We start from the raw sequence: 17,292 nt of genomic DNA on the forward strand, positions 1-17,292 counted from the left end.
TAGAGTATACTGAGTTCTTGGAAACTTCTTTTAAAAGAATAAGATGATCCAGTTGGGTGAATGAACTTTGTTATTGCAGATGTGAAAAAAGTTTCTTTGAAGCTAGAGATCTTCGCCAGCACATGAACAAACATCTTGGTGTGAAACCATTCCAGTGCCAATTTTGTGATAAGTGCTATAGTTGGAAGAAAGACTGGTATTCCCATGTGAAGTCTCACTCTGTCACTGAGCCTTACAGGTGGGTAAATCTGAGGAGGATCTGAACTTGAGATATAAATGTACTTGGGTTAATTATTATGGATTCTGGTGCTTTGGAAAAAATAATTTGGGGTTTTCCTTTATTTTAGGTGTAATATATGTGGCAAAGAATTTTATGAAAAGGCATTGTTCAGAAGGCATGTGAAGAAAGCTACCCATGGAAAAAAAGGAAGAGCAAAGCAAAACCTGGAACGGGTGTGTGAACAATGTGGAAGAAAATTCACTCAGCTGAGAGAGTATAGGAGACACATGAACAACCATGGAGGTAACTATACTTCATATAGTTTTATATATATATATATAACTTTCAGTAGAATAAAAGCCACTCCAGTAGTGATTCTCCTTTTACCATTCCTCTTGCCTCTTATTACGCTTTCCTTAATAAGAGATTAATCCCATATTGCGGAAGATTTATTCAAGTGATAGAGGTGATCCTGAACCTGACTACCTAATTGTTGTGTAGATAGATAGATTCCTGTTTTAGTGAGCTTAATATTCTGTATCAATATTTTTATGCTGGAATGGACCACTTGAAGCTTCTGGCTTTTTATCCTAGGATTATAGGATTGCTGTGAAGGCTAAAAGACACTATTCACAGAACCTCAGGATTATCTCTCAGTAACTTCTATCAATAAGAACATCTTTAGAGAGATTATATCTAGAATCTGCTTTATTCTAAGAGAAACCATTTGGTCCTAAGTAAAAGATCGCCATAGTCAAGATAGAAAAGTTTATGGGCTACTGTACTTAAAAGAAAAGCATTATTTATCAGGCAGCTGTAATATATTTTGGTACTTGGACCTCACCACACATACACATCTTTTTTTTTTTTTTAATAGGAGTTAAGCCATTTGAGTGCTTAACATGTGGAGTAGCTTGGGCTGATGCCCGATCTCTAAAACGCCACGTCCGAACACATACAGGTGAACGGCCCTATGTCTGTCCCGTATGTAGTGAAGCCTACATAGATGCTCGAACACTCCGTAAACATATGACTAAATTCCACAGAGATTATGTGCCTTGCAAAATTATGCTGGAAAAAGATACCCTTCAGTTTCATAACCAAGGAACTCAAGTGGAGCATGCTGTTAGCATCTTAACAGCAGATATGCAGGAACAAGAAAACAGCGGTCCTCAAGAACTTGAAACTGTGGTAGTGACAGGAGAAACTATGGAAGCTCTCGAAGCTGTTGCAGCTACTGAAGAATGTCCGTCAGTATCTACACTTTCTGACCAAAGTATTATGCAAGTGGTTAACTATGTGTTAGCACAACAGCAAGGACAGAAGCTATCTGAAGTTGCAGAAGCTATTCAAACTGTTGAAGTGGAGGTGGCCCATATTTCAGAAACAGAGTGAATGTAGTAATGGAGATGAACAGAAGGGACATCTCACATAAACTGACTCACAGAACATTTGTTTACAGTACTATGTGGCTGTCCACCTAGAGTTTGTATGTCAAGGCTCTGGGCTGTTTTGGTGGTGTTTTAACATTTCTAAACAGTTTGTCTGGCTAATGGGTTCTGTAGAAAAGTCCATTTACTGTAAAGAAATTGAAAACAAATCTATTTGATGGCAGTGGATTATCATGGTATACTTTTTATGAATTAATGTTTATAAAGAACTGTACTAAATAAATTAAAAACCATACAGTTTCATTTGCATTTTGACATTATTATATACTTTGAGTTTAAAAGGCTGTACTCGTTGGCTTTTCTTCTCTTTTATTCTCAAAATGTAGAGGTTCTGTGATTTCATTTGCCTTGTTTAGGGATTAAAAATTCTAATATAAAACGTTTTAGTGCGATGCATAAGTATATTACATTTTTTTAAAATGCTTCAGATCTGTGATTCTTGACTTACTATTTATTTTAACCCCTTAAAAAGTCAAGGATTCTTTATTTTAAAGCACTTAATGAGTTACATGTTGTAATCAAGTTTGCACAGTGTACTTAATCTATATGGGGAACCCTTAAATGAATAGCTGATTTTTTAAAATGCCATTAAAATGCATGAAATGCCTATTAAAGCCTTACTCTACTATCCTTCAAGGCAAGTAAATTGACCATGAGCAAAGAACACTGTTATTAAACTCTGTTGATGGGAAATTTCTCCTTGATAACATAAGATAATAAATGGGGAAAAAAGAAGTTAAAACTAGGTTTGGTATGTTTGCAGCTTTTGTATCATGTTTAATTGTTCAATTTTGTTGAAAAACTGCAGTTTAGAAGTAGGATAATGATATAGACATCTACAGCGGTCCTGTGGATACCATGTAATTGTCAAGTAATTTCAGAATATTGAAAATCCTTCAGCCCTCATTACAGTATACTACTTACTTAAATAAATTGATTATGGCCCACCAAATTGTTAAAGGTAAATTCTTCTTAAAAGTTGCCTGAGAGTGAAATTAATTTGTGTTTGATCTTTAAATCCCCACCTTTTTAAGCTATCCAGTTTTCTCATTTTTCAAAATAACCACGGGGAGATGCCACATTTCTCTCCTGGGAAACTACCACTCAAGCTGTAATAGTTAAAATTAAACTTCTAAGTATTAGAAGCTAATATAAGTTGTAAAATTAAGATACAAGCAGATCACATGTAAGTCATTCCTAAAGCACAAGAAAAGAATGTGCCTTGATGTACATATATTATTAAGATGCTTATTTCAGTTTACTTTAAAAGTGGCTTAAAAGATGAAGAATAAATGTGATGCCATGCATGCATTATACCTGTATATGTAATATTTGCATTTTCAAATTTCCCATTGTTTTGATAGCTGTGTGGCTGACTTTCAATTTTAAGTGGATTAATATACAGTCTAACTTTATAATGGCTGCTTGTTTATCATATCTTTCAGTTAGTGAAAATGTATTTCAACCTGACAAAAATTTGGAATTATATCTTTATGTTCCCTTGTCACCATTGTTATTAGATTTAGTTAATTGTATAAGACCCATTAATGTATGTCATAAATATGTAAATAAAAGATGTTGAATCTTGATTAAAGCATAAGCTTTGGAGTTGAGCTTGTCACTATTTTCAGCTCATAAATCAGTTGCTGTTATTTGATATGTTATAGAGTTAATCCATTTTTAAAGGGGAGGAGAATTGAACACATTAAAAAATGACATTGACGGAACACATAATACTATTAAGACTTATTACACTTCATCTTACCACAAAATTAAAAGTAGTACAATTAACTGCCATCTTTGGATAATTTAAATGTGTTTAGAGAATTACATAAATTACATGTAGAAATAAGTGTTAAGGTTCCAAAAATTCAGTTTTATATTTCCATGGGGAAAATTCTCTAGTTTATAATAATTCATTTTTAGAAGCACACATTGATTTGTTGTTGTCAGATGACTTCCTTCCTGATTAAATCTGCTTGTTACTGCTGTTTTATTAAAAGCCATTGGCTGTTTACATAATTTCACAAGGTTACCTAAACTGATAAATTGAGTTAATCCAGACCTTCAATGTCTTTCTTGTCTTTTAAAAAAAAATAGCTTTGATGTAAACTGTGCATGATGCTTCCCACTCATAATTGAATCAGGAAATTTAAACCTATAATCTTCATGGAGGTTCCCAAACAGGGGTTTTACATCTGTTTGGAAAATAAAAAAAGTCTTTGTCTCCCCTGATCTTATTAAATGTATCAGTTATAGTTTGTAAAAGCTTAGAGCAAAGATGCATAGATAATTTGTTTGATTATTTTAAATATACCAGTCTTATAGTCTGTTATCTGAAGTTTTGAAGTTGAATACTGCTGTTTATTGGATTTCTCCAGAGTTTTATAAATATTAGAGTATAAGCGCATCTCCAGTAGGGTCTTATCCTTGGAATCCTGTGCCACCTGCCTTCATTAAAAAAGGGTCCTCCCAGATCAGTTTTATGTCTGCTTTTGTTAGATTGTTCCAAGAGTATCAATGGCTAGGTACTATTTTCATATTAATTTCTCAAACTCTGGTTTCCTAGACCAGCAACTGTAAATTTGAACTTTAGACCAGTGTGAGAACAAGGTCATTGTTCTAAATCTTAAAGGGAGGCTGTTTGCCCACCTTGTGCCCAGTCTGGGACAGACAAATATCTTTGCCTGGGTTGGTGAATGGAGTTTTTTTCTGGCTTGTTCTTTCACTGAAGGGGTGTAGCTCTTCAGTGGTTCCAACCCAGCTTTTTTTAAAAAAATTAATTAATTTTATTTATTTATTTATTTTTGGCTGTGTTGGGTCTTTGTTGCTGCACGCGGGCTTTCTTTAGTTGCAGTGAGCAGGGGCTACTCTTGTTTGCGGTGCACTGACTTCTCATTGCAGTGGCTTCTCTTGTTGCAGAGCATGGGCTCTAGGTGCGCAGGCTTCAGTAGTTGTGGCTCACGGGCTCTAGAGGGCAGCCTCAGTAGTTGTGGCACATGGGCTAAGTTGCTCCGCAGCATGTGGGATCTTCCCAGACCAGGGCTTAAACCCGTGTCCCCTGCATTGGCAGGCAGATTCTTAACCACTGTGCCACCAGGTAAGTCCCCCAACCCAGCTTTGTGTAGAATTCTTAGTTCCAATCTCTGTGGACCTAAATCCTGATCTCTTGTCACCTTTGGGCTTTCAAAAGCCAGTGCCTTTGAAACTGGCAGTCCCATCTATCACAAGGCTACTACAGTTTCAACGCAGTTTCCTCTGACTTGGGGACCCTCGGACATTCCGTTTCTTAAAGTCTTAGTACTACAATTTTCTTTCTTTTTTTTTTTTTTAATTTTTATTTATTTGGCTGCCCCAGGTCTTGGTTGCAGCCTGCGGGCTCTTAGTTGCAGCATGCATGCAGGATCTAGTTCCCTGACCGGAGATTGAACCCAGGCCCCCTGCATTGGGAGCGTGGAGTCTTAACCACTGGACCACCAGGGAAGTCCCACTGATTTCAAAGACGTTTGTTTTAGCAGAGATGTGTAGGTATTTTAGTCTTTTCCAAATCCTGGAAAACAAATAGTGTTTCTTTAAATATTTTTCTCCTCTGGTTACTTTTCTTCCTTATTTCTAAGAGAAAGTTTTATTTCTACCCTCAATACCTGTCTCATTCTCTCCTTTTTCTCCATTCCTGATAACCTTCTGGGAGTTGCTCAACTTCATCTTTAACTGTTTTTTTAATTGAATTATCTATTGAATTCATTTTAAAATTTATATTTCTTATACTAGCATTTCCACTTAGTTCTTCATAGGTGCTTATTCCTGCTTCTCGTTTCCATTCTTCTTGTTGATTGGATTTATTGTGCTCATTTGAATTCTTACTGTGTTCTGTGTGCTCTACAAAAAACATTACTTTCTGTGAATATACCACAACTTTACCTTTCTACCACTGATGGATGTTTGGGTTATTTTCAGTTTGGGGTTATGAAGAATGCTGCAAGGCCCATTTTTATCCTCTTGGTATATATATGAACATGCATTTCTGTTGGGTACATAACTAAGAGTGGAATTTGAGTCATTTGGATTTGTGGATGTTCAACTTAAGCAGATAATACCAAAAAATTTTCCGAAGAGACTGTGCCATTTTACACTCATCAGTGCTGGTTGCTTCACATGCTTGCCAAGTACTGTTGGTTTTATTAGCGCTCTGCAAGGACTTCTAGTACAATATTAAATAGCTGTTGTGTTTGCCATCTTTGTCTTTTTCCAATCTCAGAGTGAAAATCTGAGATTCACATGGTGGGCTAGATGGCTTCACAATGATGGGGGCTTATTGCCAGAAAAAAACAACCATGTGATTAGAGGGTTGAAACTTTCTCCCCCACCCCCTGACCTCCAAGGGAGGGGATAGAAGCTGAAGACTGAGTTCACTCACTATGGCCATTAATTCATTAATTTAACCAATTATGCACTGTATATAATGTAACTTCAACAAAAACTTGAAGAGGCTCAGAGAGCTTTCTGGTTGATGAGCATATTGATGTACTGGGTGGGTAACACACTCCACAGGAACAGAAGCTCCAGCACCCCTCCCTCCCAGACCTTGCCCTATGGGTCTCTTCCACTTGGCTATCCCTGAGTTGTATCCTTTATAATAAAATTGTAATTGTAACTATAGTGCTTTAAGTGAGCTCTGTGAGTTGTTCTAGTGAATTATCAAAGGGCGGGGGGGCTCCATTAGAAGCCCCTAAGTTTATAGTTGACCAGGTAGAATTGTGGGTGGTTTGGGGATATCCAAGACCTGCTGCTAGCATCTGAAGTGGGTGCAGTCTTGCGGAATTGAGGCCTTAACTCATGGGGTATGTGCTAACTCTGGGTAGTAATGTCAGAATTGAATTGTAGGACACCCAGCTGTCAGAGAATTGGTGCTGAAACATTCCATCCACGTAGAGGATTGGTCTGAATCGGAGTGTCGGAGATCAAGTGGGGTTAGAGGGGGTGATGTCCATGTGGGTGGTTAAGGCAACCTAGGCAATGGGAGGTTGGTTATATAAAGAGGATGAAATACGTAAACACAAAGGATATTGAAAGCCAGCATTTGTGCTGTCGGAGAAGGGCGTCGCAAAGGTGGAAAGGGAGATGATGAAATATGAAGTATTGGTTAAACTGGTAGTTGTCAGATACAAATGTGTGTATATGTATATATGTGTTTGTGTATACATGCCTATATTCTCTAGTTGTTTACTGAGATGGCCTGGGAGCTGTGATACCCACCAGAAATGATTACACCTAGTACTAAGTATTGGTTTCTAAAAGCCATTCCCCAATAGAACAAACTAGGGCTTCTTGGGGAAATGGCTAATTTCAGGACTGGGTCAGGAAAAGTACAAAATGAGCCTGGAAAATCTTCTGTCAGAAAGCAAGTAGATGCTCAAAGAATGATGGGGACATATCAACAGGGCACAGAAGTCCTCGAAGGGACTTCTACTGGCCAAATCATGGCAAATTGAGCATAATAATAATGATAGTAACATTATACACCGTCAAATAAAATATGAAACCATAAGTCCACTATCAGGAGTCCTTAAAACCATCCCCACGTTCAGTGATTCACTATAAGCACTCACAGGAACCAGCAAATACACATACTCATGGCTGTGATTTATTACTGAGAATGGATATAAAACAAAATCAGTGAAGGGAAAAGGCATATGAGGCACAGTCCAGAGGAAACATGCGTAAGTTTCCAAGAACCCCAGTGGAGCCATGCTTAATTCCTCCAGCAATGAGTTGTACAACACACGTGTGAAGTGTTATCTATCAGCAGGCTCATTAGAGACTCAGAACCCGAAGTTTTTACTGGTGCTGGTCACATAGGCACCCTCTGCATAGCACATTCCAAAATTCCAGACTCCGGGAAGGAAAGCAAGTTGTTCAGCATAAACCACAATGTTTGCATAAGGAGTTTAAGCACAGAGAGCCACACTTTTTAGGAAAGGTTTTGTATCAGTGTAGGGAACTGTTTACCAGTCAAGTTTCCAGATGCCAGCCAAAGGTAAAACTTGGCCTTAACAGTCCTCTTAGCAGGACTGTTTAAGGTAGCAGGCTCAGACCTGCTATATTAACTCTTTCCTTCACAAACAGTAATACAAATAAATGAAAGAATAAATTGAGGGACTTCCCTGGTGGCACAGTGGATAAGACTCCGCTCCCAATGCAGGGGACCCGGGTTCGATCCCTGGTCACAGAAGTAGGTCCCACATACCTGCCGCAACCAAGAGTTTGCATGCTACAACTAAGGAGCCCGCCTGCTGCAACTAAGACCCAGTGCAACCAAATAAACAAATATTTTTTTAACATCTTTATTGGAGTATAATTGCTTTACAATGGTGTGTTAGTTTCCGCTTTACAACAAAATGAATCAGTTATACATATACATATGTCCCCATATCTCTTCCCTCTTGTGTCTCCCTCCCTCCCACCCTCCCTATCCCACCCCTCTAGGTGGTCACAAAGCACAGAGCTGATGTCCCTGTGCTATGCGGCTGCTTCCCACTAGCTATTTTACATTTGGTAGTGTATATATTTCCATGCCACTCTCTCACTTAGTCACAGCTTACCCTTCCCCCTCCCCATATCCTCAAGTCCATACTCTAGTAGGTCTGTGTTTTATTCCCATCCTACCCCTAGGCTCTTCATGACATTTTTTTTTTCTCAGATTCCATATATATGTGTTAGTATACGGTATTTGTTTTTCTCCTTCTGACTTACTTCACTTTGTATGACAGACTCCAGGTCTATCCACCTCACTACAAATAACTCAGTGTCATTTCTTTTTATGGCTGAGTAATATTCCATTGTATATATGTGCCACATCTTCTTTATCCATTCATCTGTTGATGGACACTTAGGTTGCTTCCATGTCCTGGCTATTGTAAATAGAGCTGCAATGATCATTTTGGTACATGACTCTTCTTGAATTATGGTTTTCTCAGGGTATATGCCCAGTAGTGGGATTGCTGGGTCATATGGTAGTTCTATTTGTAGTTTTTTAAGGAAACCCTCCCTACTGTTCTCCATAGTGGCTGTATCAATTGACATTCCCACCAGCAGTGCAAGAGGGTTCCCTTTTCTCCACACCCTCTCCAGCATTTATTGTTTCTAGAGTTTTTGATGATGGCCATTCTGACCGCTGTGAGATGATATCTCATTGTAGTTTTGATTTGTATTTCTCTAATGATTAATGATGTTGAGCATTCTTTCATGTGTTTTAAACAAATATTTTTTTAAAAAGAATAAATTGTAAAGTTGAAGAGGAGCAGGACATTTCCATAGTTCTCCCCACAAAATACTTATCAATATTACAAAGGAGAAGGAGCTGTTACAATGGAGGATTACTGGACTGAATGTCAATATTATGACATAGTATGAGTGTATTTGGTGTTTGGTAATTGCAACCATTGTTGCTTTTGTTGTGGTCATCCATTTACAATGCTTGGTGTCAGTTTATCTCTTGTAATACCTCGTGTGTGAGTGAGTTGTGAAAAAAAAAGAAATGTACACTTAAAATGGGTGAGTTTTATGTAAATTATACCTCAATAATTCTTTTTAAAAAAGCTATTTGGAGGTCTAAATAAAATACATTAGCTTATTAAAAAATATTACAAAGGAGAAAAGAGAAACTTCATGGGGGAGAAGTCTGACAGACACCTTAATCAGGTAATCAAAATGATCATGGTCAGTAATAGGATAAATCAAAATTGTGTACCACTTATATAGAATGCAATTAGAAGACTATAACATCATGTGATATTTCTGTCAAAAATGCATAACTTTAATCATGAGGAAGCATTAGACAATCCCAAATTGAGGGATATTCTACCAAGTAACTGGCCTGTGATATTCAAAAGTGTCAAGGTCACACACACACACACACACACACACACACACACACTGAAGAACTGTAGCAGACTAAAGGTGACTAACCAAACATGACAACAATGCAGTACACGATTCTGAACCAGATTATTTTGCTGTAAGGCAATTGGTGAAACTTGAAAGCGGTAGACGGTGGTATCCTATCAATGTTAATTTCCTGACTGTATGCAGTTATGTAAAAGAATGCACCTATTTATAAGAATACTTAATTCAGATGTGATGTGGCGTCAGGTTGACAAGTTACTCTCAAATGTCTCAAAAATTATTCTACTTGTAATTTTTCTGTAAGCTTGAGATTGTTTCAAGATAAAATTATCTTTTAAATGAGTTGGAGGATAGACTTCTGGTACGACAGATGAGGCACTCTGCTGATATGTTTCCCAACGAAACTGTAAAATTGTGAAAACAAAAACAACCATTTAAGGGGTCTGGAAATAGTCCTAAGTGCAAACAGCAAATGAGGAACATCTATTCAAGAAGAATCTATGAGAATTCATTAAGAAAGGCAAGAGTCTGTGGTATTTGCATATGATATCACTTATATGTGGAATCTAAAATATGACACAAATGAACTTATCTACGAAACAGAAAAAGACTCAGACATAGAGAACAGACTTGTGGTTGCCAAGGGGTAGGAGAGGTAGAGGAGGGAGAGTGGTAGTTAGGGATAGTATATATAGGATGGATAAACAAAGTTCTACTGTATAGCACAGGGAACTATATCCAATATCTTGTAATAAACCATAATGGAAAAGAATATGAAAAAGAATATATATGTATGTATAACTGAATCATTTTGTTGTACAGTAGAAATGAATACAGCATTGTAAATCAACTATACTTCAATAAAGTAAATTTTTTAAAAAGTGTCTGTGGTATTTAAAAAAAATATTTATTTATTTATATTTGGTTGCACCGGGTCCTGGTTGCGGCCGGTTGGCTCCTTAGTTGTGGCATGCATGTGGGATCTAGTTCCCTGACCAGGGATCGAACCCGATCCCCCTAGCATTGGGAGCACAGAGTCTTAACCACTGCACCACCAGGGAAGCCCTGCGCCTGTGATAGAGAGAACATTCTGGTATCTCATCTTATGAGGACAGTTATTTTATCTGATCAGGACCTCACCCTTATGATCTCATTTAACTGTAGTTAGCTCCTTTGAGGCCCCATCTCCAACTACAGGCACACTGGGAGTTAGGGATTCAACATATGAATTTGGGTCAGGGTGGGGGTAGCGGGGACACAGACATTCAGTCCATAGCAACAGTGACTAAACAAGCAAAGGAAGGTGTACATATATCACATCAAATAGAGAATAAAGAAAAAGGGAGAAAAGAACCAAATAAAATGAGTTGAAAAGTAAAATAACTAAAACAAAGGAACTTCAAGATAGATGGACAGAGGTCATGCAAACCAAAAAACAGAGAGGAAAAAGAATGAAGAAAATGAAGAGCCTCAGAGAAATGTGGGACATAATAAAATGTACTAATGTATACATAATAGGAGTACCAGAAGGAGAGAAGAGAGAGAAAGAAGCAGAAAAGTAAATTTATTTGAACAAATAATAATTGAAAACTTCCAACATTTATTGAAAAATAATAACTTACACATCCAGGAAGCTTAATGAACTCAAATCAGAATAAACAGAAAGAGGAGACTTCTCTTGCAGTCCAGTGGTTAGGACTCCACGCTTCCACTGCAGGGGGCTCGGGTTCAATCACTAGTTGGGGAACTAATCTCCCAGGCTGTGCAGCGCAGCCAAAAAAAAAAGAATAAACATAAAGAGATCCACAAACAGACTCATCATACTAAAAATGCTGAAAGTCAAAGACAGGGAGAAGGGCTTCCCTGGTGGCGCAGTGGTTAAGAGTCCGCCTGCTGATGCAGGGGACACGGGTTTGTGCCCCGGTCCGGGAAGATCCCACATGCCGCGGAGCGGCTGGACCCGTGAGCCATGGCCGCTGAGCCTGCGCGTCCGGAGCCTGTGCTCCGCAACGGGAGAGGCCACAGGAAGAGAAAAACAACTTGTCACTTACAAAGGCACGCCAATAACAGATGACATCTCAGCAGAACAATGGAGGACAGAAGCAGTGAGATAACTTATTCAAAGTACTCAAAGAAATAAACTGTATATACCAAGAACCTTACATCCAGAGAAGCTATGTTTCCAAAGTGAGGTTAAATACTTTACCAGATAAACAAAAACTCAGAGAATTTGTTGCTAACAGACCTGACTTTATAAGAAATACTTACAGGAAATTCTTCAGGCCAAAAGCAAATGAACTCAGATGGTAATTCAGATTCACATAAAAGAACAAACAGCACCAGTAAAGGTAGTTATGAAATTTTAAAAAAATTTATTTATTTTTGGCTGCATTGGATCTTTGTTGCAGTGTGTGGGCTTCTCATTGTGGTGGCTACTCTTCTTGCAGAGCATGGGCTCTAGGCACGCAGGCTCAGTAGTTGTGGCACACGGGCTTAGTTGCTCCGCGGCATGTGGGATCTTCCCGGACCAGAGCTCGAACCTGTGTCCCCTGCATTGGCAGGTGGATTCTTAACCACTGTGCCACCAGGGAAGTCTAGTAGTTCTGAAATTATAGCAGGTTGTATGCACAATTATTTTCCTTTATTCCCTTAATTGATTTAATAAGCAGTTGTATAAAGTAACGTGTAGAATGTATTACTGAGCCAATAACGTATAGAAATGTAATATATGTGTAAAATATATGCCAATAACAACACAAAGGAGGTAAGAGCAAAAAGGTATTGGATAAGGAAGTGGCTGTAGATGGTAAAGTAATAATTATAATAATGTATTGCCAGGGTTGTAACATTAATAGATGTAACAGGTGTAACAGGACTACAGAAAGGGGGGCAAGGGAACAGAGTAGAGCTATATAGGATTAACCTTTCTATATATAACAAACTAAGCCAGTATAAATCTGAAGCTCATTCTGATAAGTTAAAGTGCATATGATAAACCCTAGAGCAATCACTAAAAACAAAAAATCATTAAAGAAATTAAAATGCTACATTAGAAAATATTCACTCAATACAAAAGAAAGCAGTAAGGAAGGAATAGAGGAACAAACAAACAAAAACCCCGACACATAGAAAACAAAAGTAAGGGTCTTCTCTGGTGGTGCAGTGGTTAAGAATCCGCCTGCCAATGCAGGGGACACGGGTTCGAGCCCTGGTCCAGGAAGATCCCACATGCCGCGGAGCAACTAAGCCCATGTGCCACAACTACTGAGCCTGCGCTCTAGAGCCTGTGAGCCACAACTACTGAAGCCCACGCGCGTAGAGCCCGTGCTCCACAACGAGAGAAGCCACCGCAATGAGCAGCCTGTGCACCACAATGTAGAGCAGCCACCACTCACTGCAACTAGAGAAAGCCCACGTACAGCAGCGAAGAACCAACGCAGCCAAAAATAAATAAATATATATATATATATATAAAAGGAAAAAAATAAAAAGGCATACAAAAATACAACTACATCAATAAAACATTAAATGCAAATAGACTCAACAATCCAGTCAAAAGGCAGAGGTTGTCAGACAGGATTAAAAAAAAATAAAACCATGATCCAATTGTATGCTGTCTACAGGAGACACATTTTAGATTCAGAGATACAACTAGATTAAAAGTAAATGGATGGGGACTTCCCTGGTGGCACAGTGGTTAAGAATCTACCCTTCAATGCAGGGGACACGGGTTCGAGCCCTGGTCCGGGAAGATCCCACATGTCACGGAGCAGCTAAGCCCGTGTACCACATGACTGAGTCTGCGCTCTAGAGCCCACAAGCCACAACTACTGAGCCTACGTGCCACAACTACTAAAGCCCACATGCCTAGAGCCTGTGCTCTGCAATAAGAGAAGCCACAGCAATGAGAAACCTGTGCACCATAATAAATAGTAGCCCCCACTCGCTGCAACTAGAGAAAGCCTGCACGCAGCAATCAAGACCTAAAGCAGCCAAAAATAAATAAATAAATAAATATCCCTGTATGAATGTGGATTTGCTATTTCTTCTGCTTTTAATTCTGGCAATTTTTGCTTTATACAGCTTGAAGCTATTATTAGTTGCATATCATATAGAATTGCTTTCCTGGTGAGTTGAACCTTTTATCATTATGAAAGGATAAAGTAAAGTGCCTCTGGTAATGCTCCTGGATTTAAGTCTATTTTGACTGAAATTAAAAGAGTGACATCAGTTTTTTTTGTATTCATGTGGTACATTTTACCATCCTATTGCTGTCAACCTGTTCATATCCTCATACTTAAGGTACGTCTCTTGTAAACAGTATATGGTTGTCTTGTTTTTTTTTTTTTTTTGGTCACTCCATGCAGCATGCAGGATCTTAGCTCCCTGACCAGGGATAGGACCCTTGCCACCTGCAGTGGAAGCATGGAGTCCTAACCACTGGAACACCAGGGAATTCCCTATGGTTGTCTTTAATTAAAAAAAGGTCCAGGCCACCAATCTTTGTTTTTCCATGGGAATATTTAGTCCAGTTATAAAACATGACATAATTACTGACATATTTGCATATAAATCTGCCATTTTAGTTTGCTTTGTTTTCAGTCCTGCCTGTTCTACATTTCTTTTCCTTTTCTGCCTTTTTATGTTTTATTTTTACTTGTTTTTTTAAGTGTTTATTTATTTATTTTGGCTGCGCCAGGTCTTAGTTGTGGCATGTGGGATCTTTAGTTGTGGAATGCAGCCTTCTTAGTTGAGGCATGCATGTGGGATCTAGTTCCCAGACCAGGGATCGAACCCGGGCCCACTTGCATTGGGAGTGTGGAGTCTTACCCACTGGACCACCAGGGAAGTCCCTACTTTTCTGCCTTTTTAAAACACTCCATTCCCCTCCTCCCATTAGCTTGTGAGTTATATATTCTTTGAACTATTATTTTAGTAGTTAGCCTAGACATCACATTAAAGTTCCTGGCACAGTGTCTTCTACTTCACAGGCATCCACTTCATGAGCTGTAGGCCGTGTAAGTTCAGATACATATCAACCTTTTCAACAGATGTGAAAACAGACAAAAGAGGCAAATTTATCAACTCCCACACCAATGGTACCCAATACAATTAGGCCTCATGTTGACCCCATTTCCCCTTGAAAACCCTCTGTGGATTTTCTGTCATCATCTGCTTTCCTAAATTCTGGCTGGAGGTTTTTCTTAAACTTTCAAAGTTATCCTGTAAATACTTGTCAATATTTTTCCTCTTTAACACCTACCATTCTCCTAGGTACCTAGGTCCAGAACTCTAGTTATCTGGATGGTTCCATTTCTTCTATCATTGATTCAACCACTGAATTCCTTAGCAATGTCTCTGATCTGTTACTTCTATTACATTACCACTAATTAATGTTAACATATTACTATAAGATTTTATAAATTCATGCATGTAGTGTATTACCATTATCTTGGTTTCCTAGCTCCCATGCCGGCCCTGTTTTCCTTTCTGTCTTACACACATTACTTCCAGATTAATATCTGAAATTGCTCTTAATCTTGAAGCTTCCGAGTTTTCTAATGGCTCTATGTCCATAGCAAGGAAATCACAATAGGAATGAAAGTAACTAACTCTGTATGTGAAAAGAGATCACTGTTATCAAAATCTTTCTCCATTTCAGCATGGTGGCACTACCAGCAGCCCTTATATTAAGGGTTAGCACAGTGGACTTCCCTGGTGGTCCAGTGGTAAAGAATCCGCCTTCCAGTGCAAGGGACGTGGGTTCGATCCTTGGTCAGGGAACTAAGATCCCACATGCTGAGGGGCAACTAAGCCCGTGCACGACACAACTACTGAGCTCCTGCACCTCAATGAGAGAGCCTGTGTGCCGCAAACTACAGAGCCCACGCGCCACAACTAGAGAGAAGCCTGAGTACTGACAACGAAAAAAAAGATCCTGAATGCCTTAATGGAGATCCTGTATGCCGCAACTAAGACCTGATGCAGCCCCCAAAATAAAGAATAATAAAATAAAATAAATTAGCAGCTGCTTCTTAAGTTCCTCTACTGGAGAAAGCAAGGACTGTAGTAAAATTCATACTTAAGATTCCCAGTTTTCTTCCTTGGATCATCTCATAGTCAGTGCCCACTGTAGAATTCAAATGAGATAGAATGAGAAGAAACACCTGTTTAAAATTAGCTGGGAAAGGGACATTTTCATCTCAAAGTGGCTCTTTGAGAATATAAGTACACTTAAATCCTGTTTTGGGAAACTTGCTGGTATGGTTATGTATGTAACTATCTATACACAGATTAAATTAATATTCACACACAGCATTACAATGGTGTTGTTAAAATATCTGGGGGGTTTTATAGCCAACTCAGTATTATTTATATTTATGGTTAAGAGACATACCTTGTGAATCTGAGTCAAACCACTGCTCACATCTTGTTTTTTTTTTTAAAGAAAATTTTATTTTTTTAAAGAGCAGTTTTAGGTTAATCGCAAAACTAAGTGGAAAAGTACAGTGTTTCTATATACCCCCCTCCCTACATGTACACCTTTTCATTCTCAACTGCATCTTCAGTTAGATTTGCTTTAATGATTTGCAAGTATTTTATCATCTAATTAGTACTTACTTCCTTTCCATATTACTTTCTTTGCAGTACTTGATGTAAGTGTCCTGCTGCTTGTTTTGATCTCTTTTCCTTAAAGTCAGGATATAGTAGATTATATATTCCATAAATACTTAGAAACTTTGTTTTATTTTCAGTCATGGTTACATGGGTAAATTCATAGTTTCTATTGATCTAACCAAGTTTTACATCAACTGTGGTTTAGTCATGGAATTCTAAAAGCAGAAATAAAACAAGTAACTCCAGGTGTGTGACTAGCATGAGATCAGGACAATGCTGGCTTCTGAGTGAAATTCATTTGTGGTGTATTTGGATGACATACCAATCAGTGATATAGATGCACCAGCATTCAGAGGTAACTCTTCTTGCAGTAGTTATAGTGGTCATCCTTGATATTTTACATAGTACACAAGTTTTTTTTTTTTTTTCCTAAATACGAATCAATGTATATTCAATGAATACCACACATAAAATGCTCCCAAAGAGGACTTATACCTAGAAAAAACCCAAAAAATATTTAGAACAGCACAGTTGTATTATATTTAAAAAGTACAAGATGTGAATAAGAGTTCTATGTCCATGTGCAATAATTAAGTGGGTGTCTATTGCGATGTGGCCCAAGGTCTTTGGTCTGAAAAAGTTCCCACATATCTGAAGCCCTAGCATGACAGCTAATTTGCCTTATTTAGAGATACCTCTACTCCCCACTCAGTTCTCCAATTATCAAAGTAATGTAGGATCAATGTAGGAAATTTGGAAAGTATAGGAAAATTCAAATAAGTAAAAAGTGAAAAACTAAAACCAATAATTATTGCTAACTAACAATGGATTCCTGTGGGGGTTAAGGGCTACAAATCGCCAGGGACTTCTCACGAACAAGTTGAATAAGGAATTTCCAAAATTTGTCTTCAGTGTGGTGATGGGCAGCTTGGTGTGCTGTTCTTCCCTGCAGCCAGCAGCTGTACCTCCTCAAAGATCTGAATTTCAGCCTCTGGGCCCCTCCTCTAAGATGTTGTCTTTCGCTTGTTCACTTATTCCCTTAGCCCTGTGGGTGGTGGTTTCTTCCTGCAGTTGCTACTTCTACTACACCGGAGAGTT

At 38.4% G+C, this 17,292-nt stretch overlaps 1 protein-coding gene across 1 annotated transcript in view; it reads left to right on the top strand.

The window, feature by feature from the left end:
• The window catches only part of ZBTB11 (zinc finger and BTB domain containing 11), a 33,401-nt gene extending 29,669 nt beyond the window's left edge, over positions 1-3,732 (top strand). Inside the window, exons 9-11 of the mRNA XM_059064655.2 lie at positions 80-238; positions 348-523; positions 1,098-3,732. Of these exons, the coding sequence (XP_058920638.1) occupies positions 80-238; positions 348-523; positions 1,098-1,615 (853 nt within the window). The 3' untranslated portion in view covers positions 1,616-3,732. The remainder of the gene's footprint in view (positions 1-79; positions 239-347; positions 524-1,097) is intronic.
• Positions 3,733-17,292: the final 13,560 nt, after the last annotated feature.

Source organism: Kogia breviceps, chromosome 5 (genome assembly GCF_026419965.1).
Source record: "Kogia breviceps isolate mKogBre1 chromosome 5, mKogBre1 haplotype 1, whole genome shotgun sequence".
Classification (NCBI taxonomy): Eukaryota; Metazoa; Chordata; class Mammalia; order Artiodactyla; family Physeteridae; genus Kogia; species Kogia breviceps.